The 24,502-nt window shown below is 42.6% G+C and overlaps 1 protein-coding gene across 2 annotated transcripts in view; it reads right to left on the bottom strand.

Annotated features, from left to right (window-relative positions):
- The window catches only part of COL4A6 (collagen type IV alpha 6 chain), a 337,616-nt gene that overhangs the window by 52,339 nt on the left and 260,775 nt on the right, over window positions 1-24,502 (bottom strand). For both annotated transcript variants that reach the window (XM_027534988.1, XM_027534989.1), the window contains exons 4-8: window positions 20,322-20,456; window positions 18,930-18,974; window positions 8,367-8,483; window positions 5,181-5,249; window positions 3,034-3,069 (exon numbers count right to left, since the gene is read on the bottom strand). In XM_027534988.1, the coding sequence (XP_027390789.1) occupies window positions 3,034-3,069; window positions 5,181-5,249; window positions 8,367-8,483; window positions 18,930-18,974; window positions 20,322-20,456 (402 nt within the window). The remainder of the gene's footprint in view (window positions 1-3,033; window positions 3,070-5,180; window positions 5,250-8,366; window positions 8,484-18,929; window positions 18,975-20,321; window positions 20,457-24,502) is intronic.

The raw sequence follows: 24,502 nt of genomic DNA, 5'->3' as shown, positions 1-24,502 counted from the left end.
AATGGAAAAGAAATATGAAAAATAATGTGTGTGTATATATATATGTGTGTGTATATATATATATATATATATATATATCTGAGTCACCTTGCTATACAGCAGAAATTAATACAACATTATAAATCAACTATGCTTCAATAAAATCTTTTAAAAATTGTAAATGTCCCAGGTGTCCAGTGATAGAATAACTGATTAAAAAACCCAATACATCTATATAGTGGAATAAGTACTCAACAATATAAAGTAACAAATTATTGATATATGAAACAAAGAGAATGAATCTCAAAAGTTCTGTTCTAAGTGAAAGAAGCCAGACCCCAAAGCCTACATATATATTACTCTCTTTGTATGAAGTTCTAGAATAGGAAAACCTTATCTATGATAGAAAAAAATCAGAACAGTGATTGCCTTTGATGTGGGCTGACTGGGAAGGAGCAGGAGAGAACTTTCTCTATTTTTTCAAGATTTTTTTGACATGGACCATTTTTAAAGTCTTTATTGAATTTGTTCCAATATTGCTTCTGTTTTCTGTTTTGTTTTTTTGGCCATGGGGTATGTGGGATCTTAGCTCCTCGACGAGGGATTAAATCCACACCCCCTGCATTGCAAGGTGGAGTCTTAATCACTGGACCACCAGGCAAGTTCCCAGGTGAGAACTTTCTGAGGTGATGGGAATGGTCTACACCTTAGGAGGGGTTGAATTGCACAGAAATGTTTATTTGTAAAAATGCAGCAAATGCACATTTAAGATTTGTGTATTTCATTATACGTAAATTTTACAGGAAAGGAAAAACTGTAAACAAATTTCGAAGCCTAGCTAATGATAGCCATGCTGTAGTATTTAGTATTTAGGGGTAGGAGTATTATTGTCTGCAGTTAACTTTGAAATGCAGCAAAACTAAGACGGATTAATGGATGGGAGTGTGATAAAGCAGGTAAAGTACTAATGGTACACTATTCACTGCAAACTTGGTTCAACTGTGCTCTCTATTTGAAAATTTTCATATTAAAGTTATGAAAAAGCCAAAAACTTAAAAAAGAAAAAAACTGTTATATAACTATCAAATAAAGTAGACTTCGAGACAAAGAATGTTACTAGGGATAAAGAGGGGGCACTTTGTAACAGTAACATAGTTCAATTCATCAAGAAGATATAAAAATCTTAGTTGTGCATACACCTAATAGTGAGCTTCAAAATACACAAAGCAAAGACTGATGGAACTGTAAGGAGAAATAGATAAGTTCATGATTCTAGATGGAGATATGAACATCCCTCCTTCAGTAAGTAATAGAACAACTGAACAAAAAAGTGAGGAAAAAGAAGATCCAAAGCACATTATTAACTACTTAGACCTAATGCATATTTTTTATATCACTATACTCTCAACCAGCTCAATACATACTCTTTTCAAGTACATATGGAATATTCACCAAGATAATTCCATAAGTGGGGCCATAAAATAAACCTCAACAAATTTAAAAGCATGGAACTATCCAGAGGGTACCCTCTAACTGCAATAAAATCAGACTAGAAACCAATAACAGAAAGATATCTGGAAAGTCACCAAATATTTGGAAATTAACCACCATGAATCCCCATGGGTCAAAAAAAAATTAGAAGGAAAACTAGAAAATATTTTGAACTGTATGATGACAATATTAAAAGTGAGAGAATGAAATCTGAAGAGAAAGATGGTATGGGGAAAGATGGTATGCTCCCCAGTTTTAATGATAAGTGATAAGTTTAATGATAAGTGACAAGGTGATTGTGCTTAGGTGAAGGATGGAGAGATTAAGTGAAATCAAGACTTAGGAGGGAGAGAGAGTAGGGGTTCACAGGTTCCCCAGGAATATATGAGAGTAGAACATTGCTCTGACAATAACTAATAACCTTTGGCCTCCTTACTGACCACAAATCTCTTATCCAGCCATGAACCCTCCCTCCCTAAAGCTAAGTGGTTTATTTATCATGTCTGGATATGCAGACAAACACTGTATCTTTGAGGGCAGGGAAATGCATCTCCAGGAGAAGTTATGGAGCAAATACACTGGATGTTCTTCCACAAATGTAGTTAACCCACGATCTAAGCCAATGCTGTTCCACTTTAGGAGACCTCTGTGCTCTTGGTCTTCATTCATCTCTGTTTACAGGTATGCCTGCACAGATCTTGCTTATTGCCCACCTTTTCTCACATACTCTCTCTGTTTAGGAAGTGTCCTCCCATTGCCAGCCAGCCTAAATATCACTCACATTTCTTAGAGGCTACCTTCTTTTAGTGATGTAGCCTTAGGTGGATAGCATCCCTTTCTTTGACGCTGTTGTGGAATTTTTACTCCACACTCCTACTAGTTTTTCACATCCTGGGGGTGGGAGGTGGCTGTGTGTGTGTGTGTGTGTGTGTGCAGAGACTGTGTCTGCATTGTCTCAGAAATCACTCATGGCCCTTTGCTGATGGTAGGAGCTCAATATCTGTTCTGGAATGGAAGAAGAAAGGAAGGAAGCCTGAGACAGGAAAAGAGGAAGAGAGAAGGGGCCTTTTTTAAGCTACTTCAAAGGCAAGTGGTGACAATGTGGAAAATCAAGGTAAAACAAAGCTCTTATTACTACACCTCATGGCCTTTCATGGACTCACTATTATTGAATCCCTAAAAGGAATTTCTCTATGGACTACCTTTTAAAAGGAGAGTGTTTTACTTCTTTTGTTTTACCTATAGCCCTCTGAACACACAGAAAACTTAGCAAATGGTTGTGCAGTGAAAGGCAAGATTCTTTCCTGATCATCCCTGGGTGAGATGTAGGTCCCTGGCCGAGAGGTCTGAAAGCCTGGTGCCGTGTCACTGGAGGTGGATAGTCCATCCCTTTAGTACATTCTTATTTTGAAAATGTCAATAGACTGATCGGTTTTACTCCAACCCTCTGGATTTTCCTTGAAGGTTTACGAAGACCTTCAAACATCATGGAGAGGAATGAAAAGGGGTTATCAGTAACTATTAAGCAAACACTGAGAGCTCAACACATAGGTAACAACTTACAGTGATTCCATCCAGTCCGGGCAGCCCAGGCTCCCCCTGAGTAACAGACAAAGGCAGGACATTGAAGAGATGAATAAATTAAGCTTGTGGTATTTTACACATAACTGACCTAAGATGCACGGGCATAAAAATGCATGGCTGAAGCTTGAGCCTCCTCTGTCAAGGTCTTGTGTTTTAAATAATGCATGCATCAGACATAATCAACCATTTCTTTTTTTCTATGAAAAATCTAGACTCTAGAAGAAAAATATTATAACCTTGATTGAACAGGATTTCATTCTTTACTTGAATTAATTAATTTCCAACTTTGCTAGGAACTTATCAATTAGAGACTGCTTCTGTGGGCTGGTGATTTTCCTGCTCTTTTTGGAAGAAAGCAAAGCTACCTTGCTGTGCACCTTCATCCCCAGAGAATCTGTGCCCATATGTATACAAGGCAAATCAGACATTTCAAGGGAGAATCAACAGAGCATATAGTCTCTGATTACATTTTAATTACCTTACAGCATCTTAAGTCACCATATGAATCTGTAATATAACCATCCTGTGGAAATTACTGTGTTCCACTGGGTCCAGGGTCTCTTTGATTTTTGACAAAACCACTTAATCAGTGTTTGCTACAACAGTGGCCATATGTGGATACCTGCTAGTCTTACCCCACTTAGCTTATAGTAAAAAATTGGCTCTCTGCAACCTGGGAAGAGTACTGCCTGGGTTTTAGCTCTTTGGGAAGCTGGCTTATGCCTGTGAGCAAGTCACAGAGCCTCGGGCCACCTCAGTCTTTCTATCTGTAAAATGAGCCACATGAATTCGAGAATCATGAGGTTCTCTCTGGAGAGCAGCCCAGTTCCTCTCCTGTTCCCCCATCACACAATTGTTCTCCTGTTCAGTAGAGCTTTTATTACCACCTAGGCCACCCTGTTTTCCTCTTTTGGTGTCCTGAGCTCTTTGCAACAAAATGCAGGTACAGGCCATCCCTCTCCCAAACAGGAGCTTCCCAAGATGGGCTGCTCTTTGGTTTTCAGAAGCTGCAGGTAGGTTCCAATGTGCTGCATTATTAAATCAGTGATTTTTATTATATTTTTTCTTCTTTTTTTTTTTTAATATTATATATTTAAAAGGCAGTATCTTTTGAACTGTGAATTGGCAGTCAAAGATGCATAGTGCACTTTTTAAACTTCTGTTGGTGTGTACTGTGTGTGTTTCTGTGTGCTTCTTATGCTGAAAAGAAAGTTTTTCTTTATAAAAAATAAAAGTAAAGTCCTTTCCAAGTCTAACATGCCATTCCCACTATCATCAAAACCCCAAACCCTTTACATTCTTCATTTCCCAGCTATGTACACCCATCACTGCCTTCTAAAGAGCTGGAGATACCGGCTCCAGCTCTGTGCATGGGTAGAGGGCAGAAAGGTACCATCTCCAGCTAAGCGAGCTTGGGTACGTCTTCCTCTCCCATGTTGGACTTACAATAGGTTCCTGTCTGCTCCCAGGGAAATGATGGGCTCCTATCCCACTCTGCAAGGGATTAGGATCGATCCTCTGACACCAGAATTTACTGAAGGCCCACAGGATACTAGGCAGCCTACACCAAGTATAGAGCCACACGAATACAGAAGGTTCTTGTCAATTCTAGGAAGAGATGAAAGTTTCCAACCAGCTACAGAGTTGATGGACAATTTTTGCCGACAGCCAGGGGCCCAGCAAGGGTGACGGGCTGGTATGCAGATAGAGAAAAGGGCAGAGCTATGATCCTGGACTGGTGGCCAAGCTAAGATGGGTAGAGACACACATGGCTTCAAACCAAGGTATGCAGACATCAAGGATTCTGGAGTAGAACAAAGGCATCTGCCTTCAGGAAGTATCTCGGCCTGTCAAGGAAAACGACACCCATGCACACTGTTTGCTGATTTGTCCCCTATTTTTGGTCTTGCTCTGACAAAGCAAATCTCTTTGACAATATGGTTGCAAACATTTCTGTCAATGTTTCCACCACAAAAAGTTCCAGATCCTTTTTAAATCCAGCTTGGTCTGTTCCTTAAATAGAGATGCAGATGCTAGTTCCAGAAATGTTTTCATTGGATGCGGTGCTCCATCCTGGGGGAACTCAGCTTATAGCCTACTCAGCTGTCTGCCTAAAAGGCTCTTACCTTCATTCCTTTGAAACTACCTTGGGCAAGGACAGGTTCACCTTTAGAGCCTTTCTGACCAGGAAGCCCCTGCGTAAAATAAGAAAAATTTGTGAAGTAATGTGCACGCGCGCGCATGCACGCACGCACACACACGGTATTAATAGTATGATCTGATCATATGGAAAAATAAAAGCCTGAAACCATGTGGTATATTCTATAGCAGCGATAGGCAGACAAAGTTCAGCCCATGAACAGGTGCTGTGTCTCAAAGCTATATGCCTGTTCCCCAGCCTCCAAGTCAGAGGTTTGTTAAGGAATTAGAACATAGATTTTGAATCTATTCAGAGAACCAATCTGAACATCCACATAAAATACACATGTCTCTTATAAGCCTATAGCTCACCTGCTCCATATGTCACAGGTATAAGTCACTGATGGGAACTTTGTCTAGGACAGAGGTTAGTGGACTTTTTCTGTAGAGAGCCAGAGAGTAAATAATATATACTTTGGGGGTCATATCTGAGCTCTGTCCTGTATTCTGTTTTTCTTCACAATCTTTTAAAAAGTGGAAAAAGAAACCACAGGACAAAGGTAATGTGGGCCAGTTTACAGATCCCTGCTTTACATAACCATCTCCATCTTGTGCTTTTACTATACAACTTCAGCTTTGATATCTAAGCAGCAGGTGTGTCTCACTGTCAACATGGAAAACTATTCAAAGTATGCCCAACCTGTCTAATCAGCCAGAGTTTTTAATGTCTCAGTGGCAGACACCAGCTAATATCTGCTAGATGTTGACCTCCTGGGGAAAATCAATGTCCCGATACCTAAATGGAAGTTGGGATTAGTGTTGGGGGTAGGCCTAAACTTTGGGGACAGAAGCATTGATTGAATGATGGATTCCCGAGTTCAAGGTCCATAGGTATAATAAACGTACCATGTGGTTCCCAAAGCACAAACTGTTTCTTTCCTAACATTTCTATTTTCCCTTATGCTTGTGGCCACTACTTTCATCAAATAAATTATGAAGGCTATCTATCCAGTGTTCAGTAGGGTTAGTAAGGTTCAGCTTACTAAAAATCCACAACCATGTTCCTATTTAGGCTTAAAGGAAGGTGTAGGGACAGGATTGGGTTTTACCCTGGTCCTTTGGCTGCCAGGGGCTGTTTATTACTTCAAGATTTCTTTTCTCCCTCTTGGGAGCTGGGATTCCTTACTTTTCCAGATTTCCATTGTTTTAACACAGATGTGATTTGTTCTCTTGCCCTGTTATCATGGCAGTGGTTGGAGGCCTTTGTGACTCTAATAGCTCATACTATGTTGGTAATACATCTTTCTCCCCGACTCTCTGCTATATATTGGCTTGGTCCTTAGTTGTGAAAGTCCCTTATGCCAATTTGGGGTTTGTGCTTTGTCTGGCCCATCTTCTTACATGTACATTCACATCTACAACTTGGTCACTGAAAGCAATGCCCTTCCAGTAAAATGCCAAGTCATTCGTGTAGCTATGGAATTGGTCTAATAGATAGTGCAATTTCCATTTAAACATATCAGTGCTCTTATTCACTTAGATTATTTCAAATGAGGTTGAGAATGGGTTTGAAATATATTATTTTTCTCTTTCCAGCCACTCACAAAAGCAGCCTTGTAAGGGCATGGCATCTATTAGAGATCTTTTAGGTCCAAATATTTGAGCTCTATCTGGACGAATGGAATGAATCAAAAGTGATGACACCAATATCCAATAAATGCCTTATCAATTCCAGAACCAAGAGTTCCGATGTGGGGAAAGGATGGCAAGAGGAAAACTATGTCAGTGTAGAGTAGTATTTCTCAGTTATTTCTGACTATTGACACTTTGGAGCAGATGATAAGTTGATGTTATGGTGGGGGCTGTCCTGAACCAGTAGCATGCTCCCAAATGTGAGAACCAAAAGGGTCATTGAAAGTGAAAGTGAAAGTTGCTCAGTTGTGTCCGACTCTTTTGACCCCAAGGACTATACAGTCCATGGAATTCTCCAGGCCAGAATACTGGAGTGGGTTCCAGTATGTTCCCTTCTCCAGGGGATCTTCTCAACCCAGGGTTCGAACCCAGGTCTCCCACATTGCAGGTGGATTCTTTATCAGCTGCGTCACCAGGGAAGCCCAAAAGTGTCAATGTTACATATGTATATGTAGTTATATTATGGGATGTGAAAGTCACTCTGTCGTGTCCAACATTTTGCAACCCCATGGACAGTATGAAAGTGAAAGTGAAGTCACTCAGTCGTGTCTGACTCTTTGCGACCCCATGGACTGTAGCCTATCAGGCTCCTCCATCCATGGGATTTTCCAGGCAAGAGTGCTTGAGTGGATTGCCATTTCCTTCTCCAGGGAATCTTCCTGACTCAGGAATTGAATCCGGGTCTCCTGCATTGCAGGCAGATGCTTTACCATCTGAGCCACCAGGGAAGCCAGTATAGTCCATAGAATACACAGTCCATGGACTGTATAGGCCGTGGGGTTCTCCAGGCCAGAATACGGAGTGGGTAGCAATTCCCTTCTCTAGCAGATCTTCTCGACCCAGGAATCGAACTGGGGTCTCATTTTTTACTAACTGAGCCACCAGGGAAGCCCGAAAATACTGGAGTGGGTAGCCTATCCCTTCTCTAGTGGATCTTCCTGACCCAGAAATCGATCTGGAGACTCCTGCATTGCAGGCGGATTCTTTACTACCGGAGCCACCAGGGAAGTCCAAAAGTGTCAATAATAACTGCCAAATGTCCTCGGGAAGGATGCAAAATCACCACTGCTTAAGAATCACTGGTAGAGACCAAGCCTGCCAAGCCCTTTGGGTCACTGTTAGTGCTTCCATGATCCCATGTAAGCCTTCCAAGTACTGCATTTCCCAATATCATCTAATGTGGGAAAATGTCAAATAGCCAAACATGTACTTTGCTCTAAAATTTACTACGGTCTTTTTTAATAATCTTGCCAACTCTAAAAGCATCATTAAAAAAAAAAAAAAAAAAACTAACTAGCGTAGCATGTGTACACTCCCCTGAAACTGGTATTCTTTAGACTTTTGACATTGTGGTGCTGCACTGGACAAAGGGCTTCAGTGATTGCCCCATGGATACTTAACAAGATCAGAGAAGCAGAAGAGAGGGCACACTTGAAGGCAGCAAAACCATTGAAATAATGTACAAAGATGTGGCAGCTTACAGGTGGTCCAGGAAGCCCAGAATAGCCATCAGGGCCTGGAAATCCAACAGCTCCTTGAGTTCCATTACAGCCATCCAGGCCAGGTGGGCCTCTGGGTCCTGGCTGTCCAGGGTGGCCCTGATGAAAGAGAAAAGAAGGGATTGAGTCAGTCACAGGATTAGACTCTCAGCTAATCCAACAAGTTCCACAGTGAGAGATGCCAAGGATGCTCCCAAATTCTGGCTCCTTGTCCACTGCCTTTGCCTCATCACCTCTGCTCCCATCTCTGTTCATTATATTCAGGTGTAGGTAGCTGATGACAGCTCAGTGTTTCCCCTGCCCAAAGGATTGATGCTTTACAAGCTGAAACCAAAGGGATTGAGCATGAAGAGATGGGCTACAAAGAGTGCTGTGACTTTACCTTCCTTTGGTAGAAAGATGCACTAAGATGGGTCTTAGCTGCCTGGCAGCTGAATTGCTACCAACAGGGAATCATGCCAGGCCTTGGGATTCCTCACAATGGACTGGAACCCGGGCAGCCTGGCCTGGCTCTCTGTATTAGAAGCTCTGTATGGGAAATGATGCTGGATTTTGGTTAACAGAGCAGAAGGAGTTTCCATAGCACCACCTCTCCTGAACACCGCTTGCTCAAAAATAAACAAGACAAGCAAGAATCACACTTGGAACTTTATTTTGTCATTATCTCATGTCATGCTATTTCTTCAGCCAGGGAACTGCATCTTTTCCTTTTCTCCATACTCACTACTGAGGCAGTTGTTTTGCTGGGGAATCAGTAATCATTCACATACAGTTGGTGTCTGAATTCAATAATTCTGTGCTTTCTTGGTGTATAGGAAGTGTACTTGGTGTATTTCCTACCTATGTGTAGGAAATCAAAAGCAGGTATGTGTTGGGTATGGCACAAAGAGATGACCTAAAAGACCAAAACTCTAGGCAGATCAACAAAAGGTAGTCTCCCACTTACCCATACACTTTTTAAGCCAAATACATATTATATATATAAAATATATATTATATGTATGTATTAAAGCCAAATACCTATATGTATATAAATATATATAGGTATATACATATACACATATATGTATTTGGTTATATATATATGTATTTGGTTAAACATACATATATATATATAATATATATTTACTTATTTGAAGAAAACATGTCATGTGTTCAAAAATCAACTTTTCAAATTATTAGAGGAAACAATCTTTTGACAAATGTTTATTGTGAGAATGCTCTGGAGAATTCAGTTTTGTTTTTATTATTATTGTTCTACTTGTAGGAGATAGAGGTCCACTGTGAGTCTAGACTGCTGGACTCACGGAACACAGAGTCCAGAGGAGTGATCAATAAACTTATCTTTGCAATAAACTTGCTGTTTATTGCAAGTTATGCCTCTGCAGACTCAGATGATGAGTCTTAGTTGAACTGGGGAAATTGAGACAGCTTACTAGAGTGATCAGGGTGGTGCTAGCAGTAAAGAACCCACCTGCCAATGCAGGAGACCTAAGAGATGTGGAGTTGATCTCTGTGTCGGGAAGATCCCCTGAAGAAGGGAATGGCAAACCACTTCAGTATTCTTGCCTCGAAAATCCCATAGACAGAGGAGTCTGGAGGGCTATAGTCCATGGGTTTGCAAGAGTTCGACATGACTGAAGCAACTTAGCACAGCACAGCACATCACTAGAGTCATCAACATTTTATTACCAAATGAGATGGCTATCCCTATTGGCCCTGGAGATCTACACTCTACCTTCCCCACATCTGTGCGTTGGGAGGCTGACCTTTACACGTGGTACCCCTAGGCTCCCTTTCCCTCTGTCTTCCAGCTGTATGTGGTCACTGGGAGGCACAAGCAGGAGATGGGAGACCAGGAAGAGGAAGAGCTCAGGTTGTTTATTTCTCCTATACTCTTCCTCCCTGGCAGTATTTGTGGCCGTGGCCATATTTCTCTACAATATTAGTTCCCATTGGACAAGTGCTAGTCCATGGCTCCCAGTCTTAGAGTTCCAGTATTACTATTCCTCCTCTCCCTATTTGGGACTAGGCGTGGTAAAAGCTTTGTGTTGGTTACTTCTGCATCCACTGCTGTTTCCTTAATCCTGTTTGCATCCTTTAAATTAGCAGTCCCCAACCTTTTGGGCACCAGGAACTGGTTTCACGAAGACATTTTTCCGTGGACCAGAAGTAAAGGGGATGAAACACATTACATTTTTTGTATAGTTTATTTCTATTATTATTATATCAGTTCCACCTCGGATCATCACACATTAGATCCCAGAGGTTGGGGGCACCTGCTTTAAATATACCCTTCATTTAACTCTATTCAGTCAATTCCTTCAGGTGGAGTGTCTACTTCTTCCTGGGGTTCTAATCATCATCAAAAAATGTCCCAGCCAAATTTGCTAGGGGTTATCTCTCAACTGGGTAACAGAGATGAGTTAAGACAACAGGCTGGCTCAGTACTAGGGATCTTACTTAGTCCTGGGACCTTGGTTATGCCCTTTCTGGGTAGAGATAATGAATGACTTCACATATGTGTGTGCTAGCTCTCCAAGAGAATATAGCTCTTTGAAAGAGAAAACCATGGTTCTATAAAACCACAAGGGACTAAACACACAGGACAGGTGGATATGCTGTACTACAGAAAAGCAGTGTGCCCAGTTCATGTTCACCACTTCATGGCAAATAGATGGGGAAAATGGAGACAGTGACAGACTTTATCTTCTTGGGCCCCCAGATCACTGCAGATGGTGACTGCAGCTGTGAAATTAAAAGATGCTTGCTCTTTGGAATAAAAGCTATAACAAACCTAAACAACATATTATAAAGGAGAGACATCACTTTGCCGACAAAGGCCCATCTAGTCAAAGCTATGGTTTTTCTAATAGTTATGTACAGATGTGAGAGTTGGACCATAAAGAAGGCTGAGTATCAAAGAACTGATGCTTTCAAACTGTGGTGCTGGAGAAGATTCTTAACAGTCCCTTGGACTGAAAGGAGACCAATCAATTCTAAAGGAAATCAACCCTGAATATTCATCAGAAGGACTGATGCTGAAGCTGAAGCTCCAATACTTTGGCTACCTAACGCAAAGAGCCAACTCATTGGAAAAGACCCTGATGCTGGGAAAGATTGAAGGCAGAAGGAGAAGGGGGTGACAGAGGATGAGATGGTTGGATGGCATCACCAACTCAATGGACATGCATTTGAGCAAACTCTGGAGATAGTGAAGGACAAGGAAGCCTGGTGTGCTACAGTCCATGGGGTTACAAAGAGTTGGACATGACTCAGTGACTGAACAACAACAACAACAAATGTTCCATAGAACCCAGATTGGAAAGGAAATGTTTCCATTTGGTGAGTGGTACATGGTCACTTTGAAGATATAAATCTGGTGTGTTCATTTATGAGTCTCTAGGCGGGGAAATGTTTGAGATCAACTCCATGGGAAAAGCTCGACATAAATCGCAAAGGACAACTTGAAAACTTCTGCTTCCAACTTATTTGAACTGAAAACATTGGATCAACCTGCATTTTTGGGAGGTGCCAACAGCTCAACTCACGTCTGTGAAATCATTAAAAGCCACAGTCCTATCGTCCCTTGTCTATGTTATTTTACTGTTGAATATCTTGACGACTGCTTGTTTGTTCACTCTCAACTGGTGACCGTGCCCCTGGGTGCACAGACTTGGATGATCTTGCTCATTCATGTGGAAATCATCTACGTGACAGCAAAAATGGAGTTCTGGGACCAAAACCAGTGGCACAGATGTGAGCAATCAGCCAATATTAAGAGGGGAAGCAGATTTGTGCAGTGATCCAGTTTAGTAAGATGTGTTGGTTTTAGCCAAATTGCTTAATAAGTGCTGCCGAAAGCTGGGTAAAATAGTTAGTCCGACTGATCCTAGGGTCTCTGTGTTTTCCTCTGTCTGAGGGAGCCCTGCAAGTCTGAGTACTGCTGCTTTTATAGGTACTGTGGTGGTTTCGTCGCTCTGTCATGCCTGACTCTTGTGACCCCATAGACTGTAGCCCACCAGACTCCTCTGTCCATGGGTTTTCCCAGGCAAGAATACTGAAGTGGGTTGCCATTTCCTTCTCCAGGGGATCTTCCTAACCCATGAATGGAACATGGATGTCCTGCATTTCAGGTGGATTCTTTATTGACTGACCTACTCGGGAAGCCTCTTGTAGCTACTACTAGAGCTATGAGGTACTAGAGGTTGGATTTCTAGAGTTCCTACCCTGTGCTGAATTTAGCCCTGGGGCCTCTGAGAGGAACAGAAGACAAAAGTCTGTGCTTTCAAGGAGCTAGATAAGACTCAGTTAAGTTCAGTTCAGTCGCTCAGTCGTGTCAACTCTTTGCGACCCCATGGACTGCAGCACGCCAGGCCTCCCTGTCCATCACCAACTCCTGGAGTTTACTCAGACTCATGTCTATTGAGTCAGTGATGCCATCCAACCATCTCATCCTCTGTCTTCCCCTTCTCCTCCCACCTTCAATCTTTCCCAGCATCAGGGTCTTTTCAAATCAGTCAGTTCTTGGCATCAGGTGGCCAAAGTATTGGAGCTTCAGCTTCAGCATCAGTCCTTTCAATGAATATTCAGGACTGATTTCCTTTAGGATGGACTGGTTGGATCTCCTTGCTGTCCAAGGGACTCTCAAGAGTCTTCTTAAACACCACAGTTCAAAAGCATCAATTCTTTGGCACTCAGCTTTCCTGATAGTTCAATTCTCAAATCCATACATGACCACTGGAAAAACCATAGCTTTGACTAGATGGACCTTTGTTGCCAAAGTAATGTCTTTGCTTTTAAATATGCTGTCTAGGTTGGTCATAACTTTCCTTCCAAGGACCAAGTGTCTTTTAATTTCATGGCTTCAGTCATCATCTGCAGTGATTTTGGAACCCCCAAAATAAAGTCTCTCACTGTTTCCATTGTTTCCCCATCTATTTTCCATGAAGTGATGGGACAGGATGCCATGATCTTAGTTTTCTGAATGTTGAGTTTTAAGCCACCTTTTTCACTCTCCTCTTTCACTTTCATCAAGAGGCTCTTTAGTGCTTTTTCACTTTCTGCCATAAGGGTGGTATTATCTGCATATTTGAGGTTATTGATATTTCTCCCGGTAATGTTCATTCCAGCTTGTGCTACATCATGAGAAATGCTGTACTCTGCATATAAGTTAAATAAGCAGGGTGAAAGTATACAGCTTGATGTACTCCTTTCCCTATTTGGAACCAGTCTGTTGTTCCATGTCCAGTTCTAACTGTTGCTTCTTGACCTGCATACAGATTTCTAAGGACACAGGTCTGGTATTCTCATCTCTTGAAGAATTTTCCACAGTTTGTTGTGATTCACATAGTCAAAGGCTTTAGCATAGTCAATAAAGCAGAAGTAGATGTTTTTCTGGAACTCTCTTGCTTTTTCAATAATCCAGCGGATGTTGGCAATTTGATCTCTGGTTCCTTTGCCTTTTCTAAAACCAGCTTGAACATCTGGAAGTTCATGGTTCACATACTGTTGAAGCCTGTCTTGGAGAATTTTGAGCATAACTTTGCTAGCGTGTGAGATGAGTGCAATTGTGCAGTAGTTTGAACATTCTTTGGCCTTGCCTTTCTTTGGGATTGGAATGAAAACTGACCTTTTCCAGTCTTGTGGCCACTGCTGAGTTTTCCATATTTGCTGGCATATTGAGTGCAGCACTTTCACAGCATCATCTTTTAGGATTTGAAATAGCTCAACTGGAATTCCATCACCTCCACTAGCTTTGTTCATAGTGATGCTTCCTAAGGCCCACTTGACTTCACATTCCAGGATGTCTGGCTATAGGTGAGTGATCACACCATCGTGATCATCTGGGTCATGAAGATCTTTTTTATATAGTTCTTCTGTGTATTCTTGCCACTTCTTCTTTATATCTTCTGCTTCTGTTAGGTCCATACCATTTCTGTCCTTTATCTTCTACTTCTGTTAGGTCCACACCATTTCTGTCCTTTTATCTTCTGCTTCTGTTAGGTCCATACCATTTCTGTCCTTTATCGAGCCCATCTTTGCATAAATGTTCCCTTGGTATCTCTGATTTTCTTGAAGAGATCTCTAGTTGTTCCCATTCTATTGTTTTCCTCTCTTTGCAGTGATCACTGAGGAAGGCTTTCTTATCTCTCCTTGCTATTCTTTGGAACTCTGCATTCAGATGGGTATATCTTTCCTTTTCTCCTTTGCCTTTCACTTCTCTTTTCAAAGCTATTTGTAAAGCCTCCTCAGACAACCATTTTGCTTTTTTGTGTTTCTTTTTTTGGGGGAGATTGTCTTGGTCACTGCCTCCTGTACAATGTCATGAACCTCCATCCATAGTTCTTCAGGCACTCTGTCTATCAGATCTAATCCCTTGAATCTGTTTCTCACTTCCACTGTATAATCATAAGGGATTTGATTTAGGTCATACCTGAATGGTCTAGTGGTTTTCCCTATTTCAATTTAAGTCTGAATTTTGCAATAAGCTGTTCATGATCTGAGCCACAGTCAGCTCCTGGTCTTGTTTTTGCTAATTGTATAGGGCTTCTCCATCTTTGGCTGCAAAGAATAGAATCAATCTGATTTCGGTGTTGACCATCTGGTGATGTCCATGTGTAGAGTTTTCTCTTCAGTTGTTGGAAGAGGGTGTTCGCTATGATCAGTGCATTCTCTTGGCAAAACTCTGTTAGCCTTTGCCCTGCTTCATTCTGTACTCCAAGGTTAAATTTGCCTGTTACTCCAGGTGTTTCTTGACTTCCAAGGCAAACCATTCAATATCACACTAATACAATGCCCTGACCAATAATGCTGAAGAAGCTGAATTTGAATGGTTCTATGAAGACCTACAAGACCTTCTAGAAGTAACACCCAAAAAAGATGTCCTTTTCATTATAGGGGACTGGAATGCTAAAGTAGATAAGACTAACATACAAGAAAATCAATAAACACCATGCACTATATGCAATAAGGAGCTAGAGTTTGTGGTACAGACCCCAAAGACTCCTGGGAGATTAGAGATGGAAAAGAGAGGTAAGCTGTCAACAGAAGGTGCTCCTTAATACATCATGAATAGCTGGAAGAGAGGGAAGGGAACAGGGGATAAAATTTCTTGGAGTAATTGAGTCGTGAATCCTGAAGCTAAAGAGATTGAAAGTCAAAAAATATATGTACAACCTTAGGTCAAGGGGTCAAGGGGGTGGGGCAAGAAGAGAGCCAAGGGGATGGAGACGTCTACTGGAAGCAGCAGACTCATTTGGAGGAATCTGGACTTATTCTCCTAAGCAACAAAGGCCCCCAAAAGAAGTGATCGATTTCTAGAAGTTCTCAGGCTCTTTTGGCCACAAGTTGGACGGTTGGACGCAGAAGTGTCCAGCTGGACTCTGGGGTGGGTTCCAGCTCAGAATGGGAATCAGCCTCTGCTTCACAGGATTCATTTCTTCCGGCCCCCATTAAAAAGAGATTGCAGGAGGAAGGGTGTGGCACTATTGTGAGCTTCAAATCCTCCACTCATATCGGGTGAGGCTGGATCCACAGGATAAATGGAAGATGTGACCTCTAGTTTGCTAGTTTCCATTCTTTCTAACTGTGGTGCCAGAAAAGACTCTTGAGAGTCTCCCCGACAGCAAGGAGACCAAACCAGTGAATCCTAAAGGAAATCAACCCTGAATATTCATTAGAAGGGCTGACGCTGAAGCTGAAGCTCCAATATTTTGGCTACCTGATGCAAAGAACTGACTTATTGGAAAAGACCCTGATGCTGGGAAAGATAGAAGGCAGGAGAAGGGGATGACAGGATGAGATGTTTGGATAGAATCACCAACTCAGTGTACATGAGTTTGAACAATCTCCAGGAGATGGTGAACAACATGGAAGCCAGGTGTGCAGCAGTCTGTGGGGTCTCATAGAGACAAACACAACATAATGACTGAACAATAACAACAATCATCCATTGGTTCCCTCAAGACGCATACACTGAGTGGAGACGCGAATATAGCCATGAGAATATACCAGGGGATGTCATAAGAGAGTAACCAACCCCATCCACCTCTTACTTCTCCAATGGCCTATTTCTGGGATTTTGCAGACTCTGCAGTTGAATAAAAGGCCAAAATTTGATGGCTGATTTGTTGATATGTGTAACAAATACAAGGTAAGTGAGTCTTCTATTCACCAAAGCCACAAATGTACACTAGATCTGGGGATAAAAATGAATCAGATGATAATATTTCTGAGGGCAGAGCCAGATGCCTTTTTTTTGTATTCCCATAGTAGAGTGCTACCACATAGTAGGTACTCAAGAAAAATACCTGTAGATTGGCACAAAGCAATTTGAACTCCCTTACCTGATCTTAGATGATTATGTAGTATAACACGAGAAGCTGTTAAGTCAAGACTTAACTAAACTGTTTTGATATGACTCAAAAGAACCCCTTAGAGGCTGTTAGAAAGATAAAAGCGGGCTCTAGGACTTCCCTCACATGGAGGAGCTCCACTTTTTTTCTGTTCTACATGCTGAGCTTCCACACAAGATTTGGTTCTTAAGGTTGAAAACCACTGCTAGAGGCAAACATAGCCCAGGTTAAAGATTAAATATATAGAGAAGCACTGAAGAATAAAACTAAAAAGTGATAGTACCAAGTTCCAAATACTGTACTTTAAAAGCTGGAGAAATGTTACCATGCAATATCCATTAGGCAGGATAAGTAGGGATATTGAGTAAAAATGCAGAAACTCAATAAAAAAGGGGGGATTGGGCTGGATGGAATGGGAAAAGGACATGTCTGTGAGCTCCAGACTCCCCACTTATCTCCAGCAAAACCAGGTCCTCAGCATGAAGGGAAGAGGTTGTCTTCAAGTGATCTTTGGAGTAGCCATCAGCAAAATGAAAAGACAACCTACTGATGGGAAAAGATATTTACAAAAACTATGACTGATAGGGGGTTAATATCCAACACATATTAACAGGTCATAAAACTCAATATGAAAGAAACAAAAAGCCAATTAAAAGATGGGCAGAAGAACTGAATAGATACTTTTCTAAAGAAGAAAAGTATCTTCTTTTCTTCTTCCATCTCCATGTGCCAGCAGGCACATGAAAATATGCTCAGCATCACTAATCATCAAGAAATGCAAATCAAAATCACAATGAGGTACGACCTCACACCTATCAGAATGGCTATTCTCAAAATGAACACAAATAAACAAATGTTGGCGAGGATGTGGAGAAAAGGGAACCCTCCTGCACTATTGGTAGGAATGTAAAGTGATGCAGTCACTGAGGAAAAAAGTATGAAAGTTTCTCAAAAAAATAAAAATAGAACTACCATATGATTTGGCAATTCCATTCCTGGGTATATATATGAAAAAACCACCAATTCAAACAGATATACATACCCCAATGTTCATAGCAGCATTACTTACAATTCTCAAGGTATAGAAGCAACCTGAGTATTGGATGAATAGATAAAGAAGATGTGATATATATAAAAGGAATACTACTCAGCTGTACAAAAGACTGAAATTTTGCCATTCGCAGCAACATGGATGGACTTGGAGGGCATTATGATAAGTGAAATAAATCACAAAGAAAAAGCAAAATACTGTATGATGTCAATCATATGTGGAATCTAAAAAATACAACAAACTAGTGAATATAACAAAAAAAGCAGTGGACTCTCAGACCTAGAGAACAACCAGTGGTTACTGGTGTGTGTGGGGGGCACTAATTTTAGGGGTTGGGAGGGTGGGAGGTACAAATTGTTGGGCATCAGATAGGCTCGTGGACATATCGTACAACCTGGAGAATATAACCAGGATTTTGTAATAACTACAGATGGAAAGCAATATTTAAAATTTGTACTTAGAAGTCCAAAAAATCTAAAGGGAAATTCACTTGGGAATAAGGCTGAAGAGAACAAATTATTGAAATTAAATGTATTAAAGTATCAGTAAGTATTTTTCTATCTAATTTCGTGTACCTTCTTAATTTTCTGATAATGAGGATATATGTGTTCTCATGTGGCACTGTCTTCACACTTCAGAACCAGTCCCTCATTCCCAGTGAACACTGCCCTCAACCTAGAAGACCCAACTCCTTTTGTCTAAGATATTGATGGTTTTTTATGCCTGTACATATCTCTGCATCCCCAACTATATGATTTAGCACTCCCCATAACAGAATCCCAAGGAAAGTGTGGGTGAGCACTGCTCTTCAAACCTTACCAAGCACATCTCAACACTTAGCCCTGATCATGCATGCCTGAGACAGGATGTGGTTAAGACCAAAATACTTGAGCTATGAGGCAGAAACTAGAAGTTGTATTAAAATTGCCTCTATGGAATGGATAAACAACAAGGTATAACCCAGGGGAACTATATTCTATATTTTGTGATAAGCCATCATGGAAAAGAACATGAAAAAGAATATATACACATGTATAACCGAATCACTCTGCTGTGTAGCAGAAGTGAACACAATCTTGTAAATCAAGTCTACTTCAATAAAATAAAATTTCAAAATGCTTCTATGAACACACTCACCGGAATTCCATTGATGCCAAGAAAGCCGGGAACACCCATGGGACCCTAAAAAAAACAGTAGGAATGTAAGAGATGGTCCAACTGACCTCCATTAGATGAGGCAGGCTTGTTCATGTAGTTAATGACCTAAGTTGTTAAGAAGTGTTTTGTACCCCATCTTCCCCTCCCCACACACACATCACATCACCTTGCTGTCTACTACACTTCCAAGTGATCACTAGCCTTTACCTAAGGTCTTAGGCAGTTCTTGTCTTAGACCATGTGGTGTCAGACCTAAAAATAAGGCTCAATATTATGTGGTGCCTTGACATCTGGGAAGGCTACATGTGGGCTTGCTAAGTCTTTGCAATCCTAACTTACTAGGTTCCTCTGTCCATGGGATTTTCCAGGCAAGAACACTGGAGTGGGTTGTCATTTCCTCCTCCAGGGGATCTTCCTGACCCAGGGATCAAACCCATGTCTCTTATGTCTCCTGCATTGGCAGGCAGGCTCTTCACCGCTAGTGCCACCTGGGAAGCCCTGGGAAAACTGGGAATGCCTCAAACGGCATTTTGCTCCTGATGAGATCTCTCAGGCAAACAACTCTCTTTATCAAATATACCGGGCACAGTTTCTGCTTGTTCCTGAGTTGTAGGTTTCAATTCCCTGCTGACCCAATTAATTATTCAAACAAGCCAGGCATATCCTCCTTCAGGAACCTAGGGACACTCACCCTCTTGACATGGCAGAGTGTGCCTCCCACAGCCCTTCTGGTTTATTTTGTTCCAGAGTGAAAGTACTGTGTGGCCCTGCACGGCGTGTGATGTCCTCTTCCACTGTGCTGTGAGTGCATGTGACTTATAAACCTGTTGTTGATCTCTTCTGTCCTGTGCCAGGTGTCACATGCTTGGCCATCTGCAGAACCCTAGGGTAGGAATCCTGCTCTCACCAATGCGGTAAATAGGAGGTGATTAATTGCTAACCTCAGACAGCCAGCTGCCATGACATGACCAATCTCCTTTCTTGCATCTCTTCCCCTACATTTGTGGCCCAGCTGGTTTCCAAGCATTCTGACCCCTGGCGTCCCATTCCCCTTGTTTGGATCCCTCTGCTGCCCTGTTGATTGGCCTTCTGATCCATCTCCAGCTCAAACCCTCTGGACTTTTCCACCACGGTGATCCCACTTATCTGGCAAATAGCTGATATCTTGACTTTCTGACTTGCTGGCTATGGGATTCTCCCTAGAAATGGGAGCATATCACCCATCCTGCCTATTATTAAAGTGTGTAGCCTGGCACCAAAGTATGTGCAATTAGTATTCTTTTCATGAATAGACAGCTGAGGTTTAGAACCTTTCACCTTCATACCCATGGTCCAAGAGTCAAAGGAAAACTCAAGCTTTGGTGCTCTTACCTTATCGCCTTTTGGTCCATACGGTCCCAGCGGGCCTGGGGAGCCCCTTTCTCCTTTTAACCCTGATAAACCACTAGGGCCAGGAAGTCCTTGAGGACCTGTTGGACCTTGAATTCCAATTGGTCCTGGTCTCCCCTGAGATGGACAGAAGGAGTACAATTAGTCAACAGAGGAGTTACCATCCCCACTTCCCATTTTCCCATGCACAAAGAACACTGTCATCACTCCACTGAATAATTTTGGCTTAGAGACCTATGAAGCGTGCCAAAGTTCCAGACACGGATCAGAAGAGGCTATTTTAGGGGTTGCTAAGCTTATTTGGATAGAACATATTTTATAAGCACATTTAATAAGATTCATGTGCACCAAGATCCTTCAACTTTGTACTTCTTAGGAGATTAGTTATTCAGGCTGGATAATATTGTCCTCTTCCTAGTTAATGCCAGGTCATCCATCAGACTGTCAAAAGAGCAAATGAACAGAACTCTGGAGAGCATTGGAACGTTTTCGAACTCACATCCAAATGGCCAACGTGCTTGAGCTAAAGTTCAGAGATGGCTGCGCCCATAGAACACTGCCTTGGGGGGCCACAGTGAAGAGAACCCAGAAACCCCCAGCTGACAACCTGCCAGCTCACCTTTGTCAGCCGTTCCCAGAACTCCAGGACTGCAACTGGAAACAGACACCCACAGCGAACGCACACATTGTTTATCTGCCCCCTCTGTGTCTCTCTTCTTCCCTTTACTACCCCCGCCATCTGTACAGTGTTGAATGTGTAAAACCAAAGAAGGCTGAGAATATCCATTAAGTATCAATTATGATAGCAAGAGGGAACAGCCTGAGGATTTTGAATGCCCTATTTATAAAGCATCTGTAACAATTAAGTCTGAGAGTTCAGGCTGACATTTTCAAGCTGATTGAGATGCAGAATTAACCCCAGTGGGTGCAACTAGGCTACCTAGGTGGGCTAGGCTACCATTTAGCACAAATCCCAGTAGGGACTGAATTTTCTTGGCATAAAAATGAAAACCATTAGTAATATGCATTAACTCTCAGAGAAAACAACATCATATCAGGTAGAAAGCCTATTTTCATAAACGCTTCCCATTTCTGTCCCTCAGCCCCTTTACTTACTGTCTGCAATTTCCTACAGTCCTGTGAAAAACTCTGAGAAAAGTGCATTAAATGTGCTCTTTACTATTCACCTTCAAGGTTTACTTTTGAAAGGGCTGAAAAGAGGACAGACGCTTTATGGGGTGATTAGAGTCACGTACTGGACACCCAAGTGGCCGCCAGCTGTGTGCAGATTTTGGACTAAAATTTCCAAAGTCTACCAGGTCGACAAAGACCTGGGACTCTTGTCAAGAAGTAAAAGATGCTCTTCCCCAGGCAATTTAATTCTCTGGGTGTACCACCTACCACGCAATCTTTCCAACACAAACCTAGAGAGGGTGCTAGGCTGCAGAGCACTTAACTTAGGCTTATTTCTGGGAATGATGGGATGGGAGTTGAACTTTTAACTTCTATGCTCTAACCTCCTGCTGCTGAACTTTTGTTTATGGTGGTTCTCTTATTATTCTTAAAAATTTTCACTACACATGCACAACTCAAAAGTAATAGAACACTTTAAAAATAGTGCTGGGCTGCTGTTGAGGATTAACAAAGTCTAAAATGTCGGCCTAGCTTTCAAGACTAATGTACACAAAGCTATAGCAAACAGTTCAAGTCCGGAATGGAGGATAAGTGCTGCAGGAACACAAAGGCAGGGTTGACCATGGAGGGTTTGTGGAATGCTTACATTATGTCCATGATGGGGTGGGGGGGTGGGGGCAGCCACTGGCCACACTGGAAAGGCTGAGTGGGCCCCAACTGAAGTAGGCCTGGAAAGCAAGGCAGGGAAGTGGAAGACTTGATGTGACAGGAAATAGGGAACCCTTAGAGGTTTGGGGACAGGGTAGGTGGAAGGAAGGCAGTTTCAATGTTGAAACTCATCAATGAGTATTTAGGAGAATGTGCATGTGTGTGTGTGTGTGTGAGAGAGAGAGAGAGAGAGCATTAGGGCCAGGGCAGCCTGCCTGAGGCTGGAACAAGGAAGACAGATAAGAACCAGCTGTTGGGGGAGGAAAGGACTGGTTGGTGGGAGGGTGAGGCTTGCTGAGACCATGTTATTACTAGCAAAGGAGATGCATGCAGTCAGGGTACTGAATGCTTGATCCAAATCTGAGCCCTGCCCAAAGCTTTCATGCATCAAGGGCTAAGAGGTGAGAGCCTGATAAACTGTTGAGCTGCTACCAAGAGAGCAGACTGTGGCATGGCCCAATTCCCATCTTGCTCACGGCACTAGAGCCCAAGCGGTGCCTGGTGTGTGCACATGGGCTAGCCCATGCCAGGTCCCTTGCCTTGGTGAGTGAGTGCATGCTCAGCGAGAATAAGCAAAGAGACATAGGAGTGAGGCAATTCTCGGGCTGCACTTAATAGGAAATATGATTCCATCCAGAAAAGGCTGGGTTCCATGGCCCACTCCCTGTCTCTTGTCTGGGAGGGTGTGTTGAATCGACCACAGTCACATAGCTGACTCTTCCGTTCTAGCCAGAGAGCTTAAAGTAGGGCTCTTAAAGAGCTCATGGATTCTTTGAGTTTGAATTATTTTTCAAAAAGGGCATTTGAAATGGTATGGAAGGTGTACTTCTGAGCTGGTCCTGAGTTTCAAAACCTTCAGGTGGAAGCAGGGCCTTGGGGATGACTTGACACCTCTGAGGCACTGCTGGCCCAGAACTGCCTCTTTAGGGTGGTGCCAGGGCCCCTGGAGCCTGAAGTTCTGGGATATGAGGCAAGGAGCCTTACCATCCCCTGAGCCTCCTTTCTTTCATACAGTGGCACAGAACACCATGAACAGACGAAGATGGCAAAGAAAAAAAATGAAGACACGTCTTTCGTGGGCTGTTTTGTCAGCCGTCTGTTGCTGCTAAGTTGCTTCAGTCGTGTCCGACTCTGTGCGACCCCATAGACGGCAGCCCACCAGGCTCCCCCGTCCCTGGGATTCTCCAGGCAAGAATACTGGAGTGGGTTGCCATTTCATTCTCCAATGCATGAAAGAAAAAAGTGAAAGTGAAGTCGCTTAGTCGTGTCCGACCCTTAGCGACCCCATGGACTGCAGCCTACCAGGCTCCTCCATCCATGGGATTTCCCAGGCAAGAGTACTGGAGTGGGGTGCCATTGCCTTCTCCGGTATGATATTTCCCTTGTCTCCAATGTATAGGCTTTCTGTCACCATGCCCAGTGTACTGCTGATGCTTAATACTAAATCAATGATGGGTTTTTTAGTCGGTTTGCCTTACTCCAAAGAAGCTATCGGTGGCACTTTTTCACAATGGCCAGCAGAGGGCAGTGTGAGAACGTAGAGGCTTCAGATAAACAGGTGGATGTGTGGACCTCTCCCACTACAGTGAAAAAGAAATACCAGTGTCAGAGAAGTCACAGAATATTCTAGCAGGAAGGGCCCTTAGAGACCATTCCATCCAGGGTCTATTTTATACTTGGGGGAAAAAGGAGGCCGAGAGAATGGGAAGGACTTGCTTAGATCATGTAGGTAGTGAGAAACGGCATGCGACTCAAATTAGACCACCTGCTGCCAGTGCGTGGCTCTCTCCCTGTTTTCCAGTGGCAGATGTCCTGGGGGGGTAGTTGAGGATGCCCCCCTCACCCCGAGCCCGCCCCTGGGACTGTCCCAATCACTAGGCTGCAGTAGCCAGATGCTCACACCTCATTTCTCTCTTCCTAACTGATCATTTCACAGAACCAATCTGAAATACCATCACTGTTTGGATTGCTAGCAGAATTTCAATGGGCTTGGACCAATGCCTTGCCCTGATACATGTCATATATTTTGGCAAATAGACCCAGACAGGGCAGAAGGGACTCCTCCAAGTCTTTCCAACCAGCTCTCCTGCCTCCATCTGCTCCAGATTTTAAATAAGCACATCAGGGTCAAATTCTCAAGAGTGGCCTGGGACTTGTGCATAAGGCAAGGAACCGCAGCTCGGGGCTGACTTCCTCCTGCTGATCACAGTGGGTTGGGGTCAGTGCGTAGTTTAATTTTACCTTTGATCAGACCACACCCAAGCCCCAGCCCCAGATAACTAGGGTAGCTGACCCCAAAATGGGTCTGCATATAAAGAGGT

This window comes from Bos indicus x Bos taurus, chromosome X (genome assembly GCF_003369695.1).
Source record: "Bos indicus x Bos taurus breed Angus x Brahman F1 hybrid chromosome X, Bos_hybrid_MaternalHap_v2.0, whole genome shotgun sequence".
NCBI classification, from domain to species: Eukaryota; Metazoa; Chordata; class Mammalia; order Artiodactyla; family Bovidae; genus Bos; species Bos indicus x Bos taurus.
The sequence above is the reverse complement of the archived record's forward strand: the minus strand, read 5'-3'. Positions and strand labels throughout refer to the sequence as shown.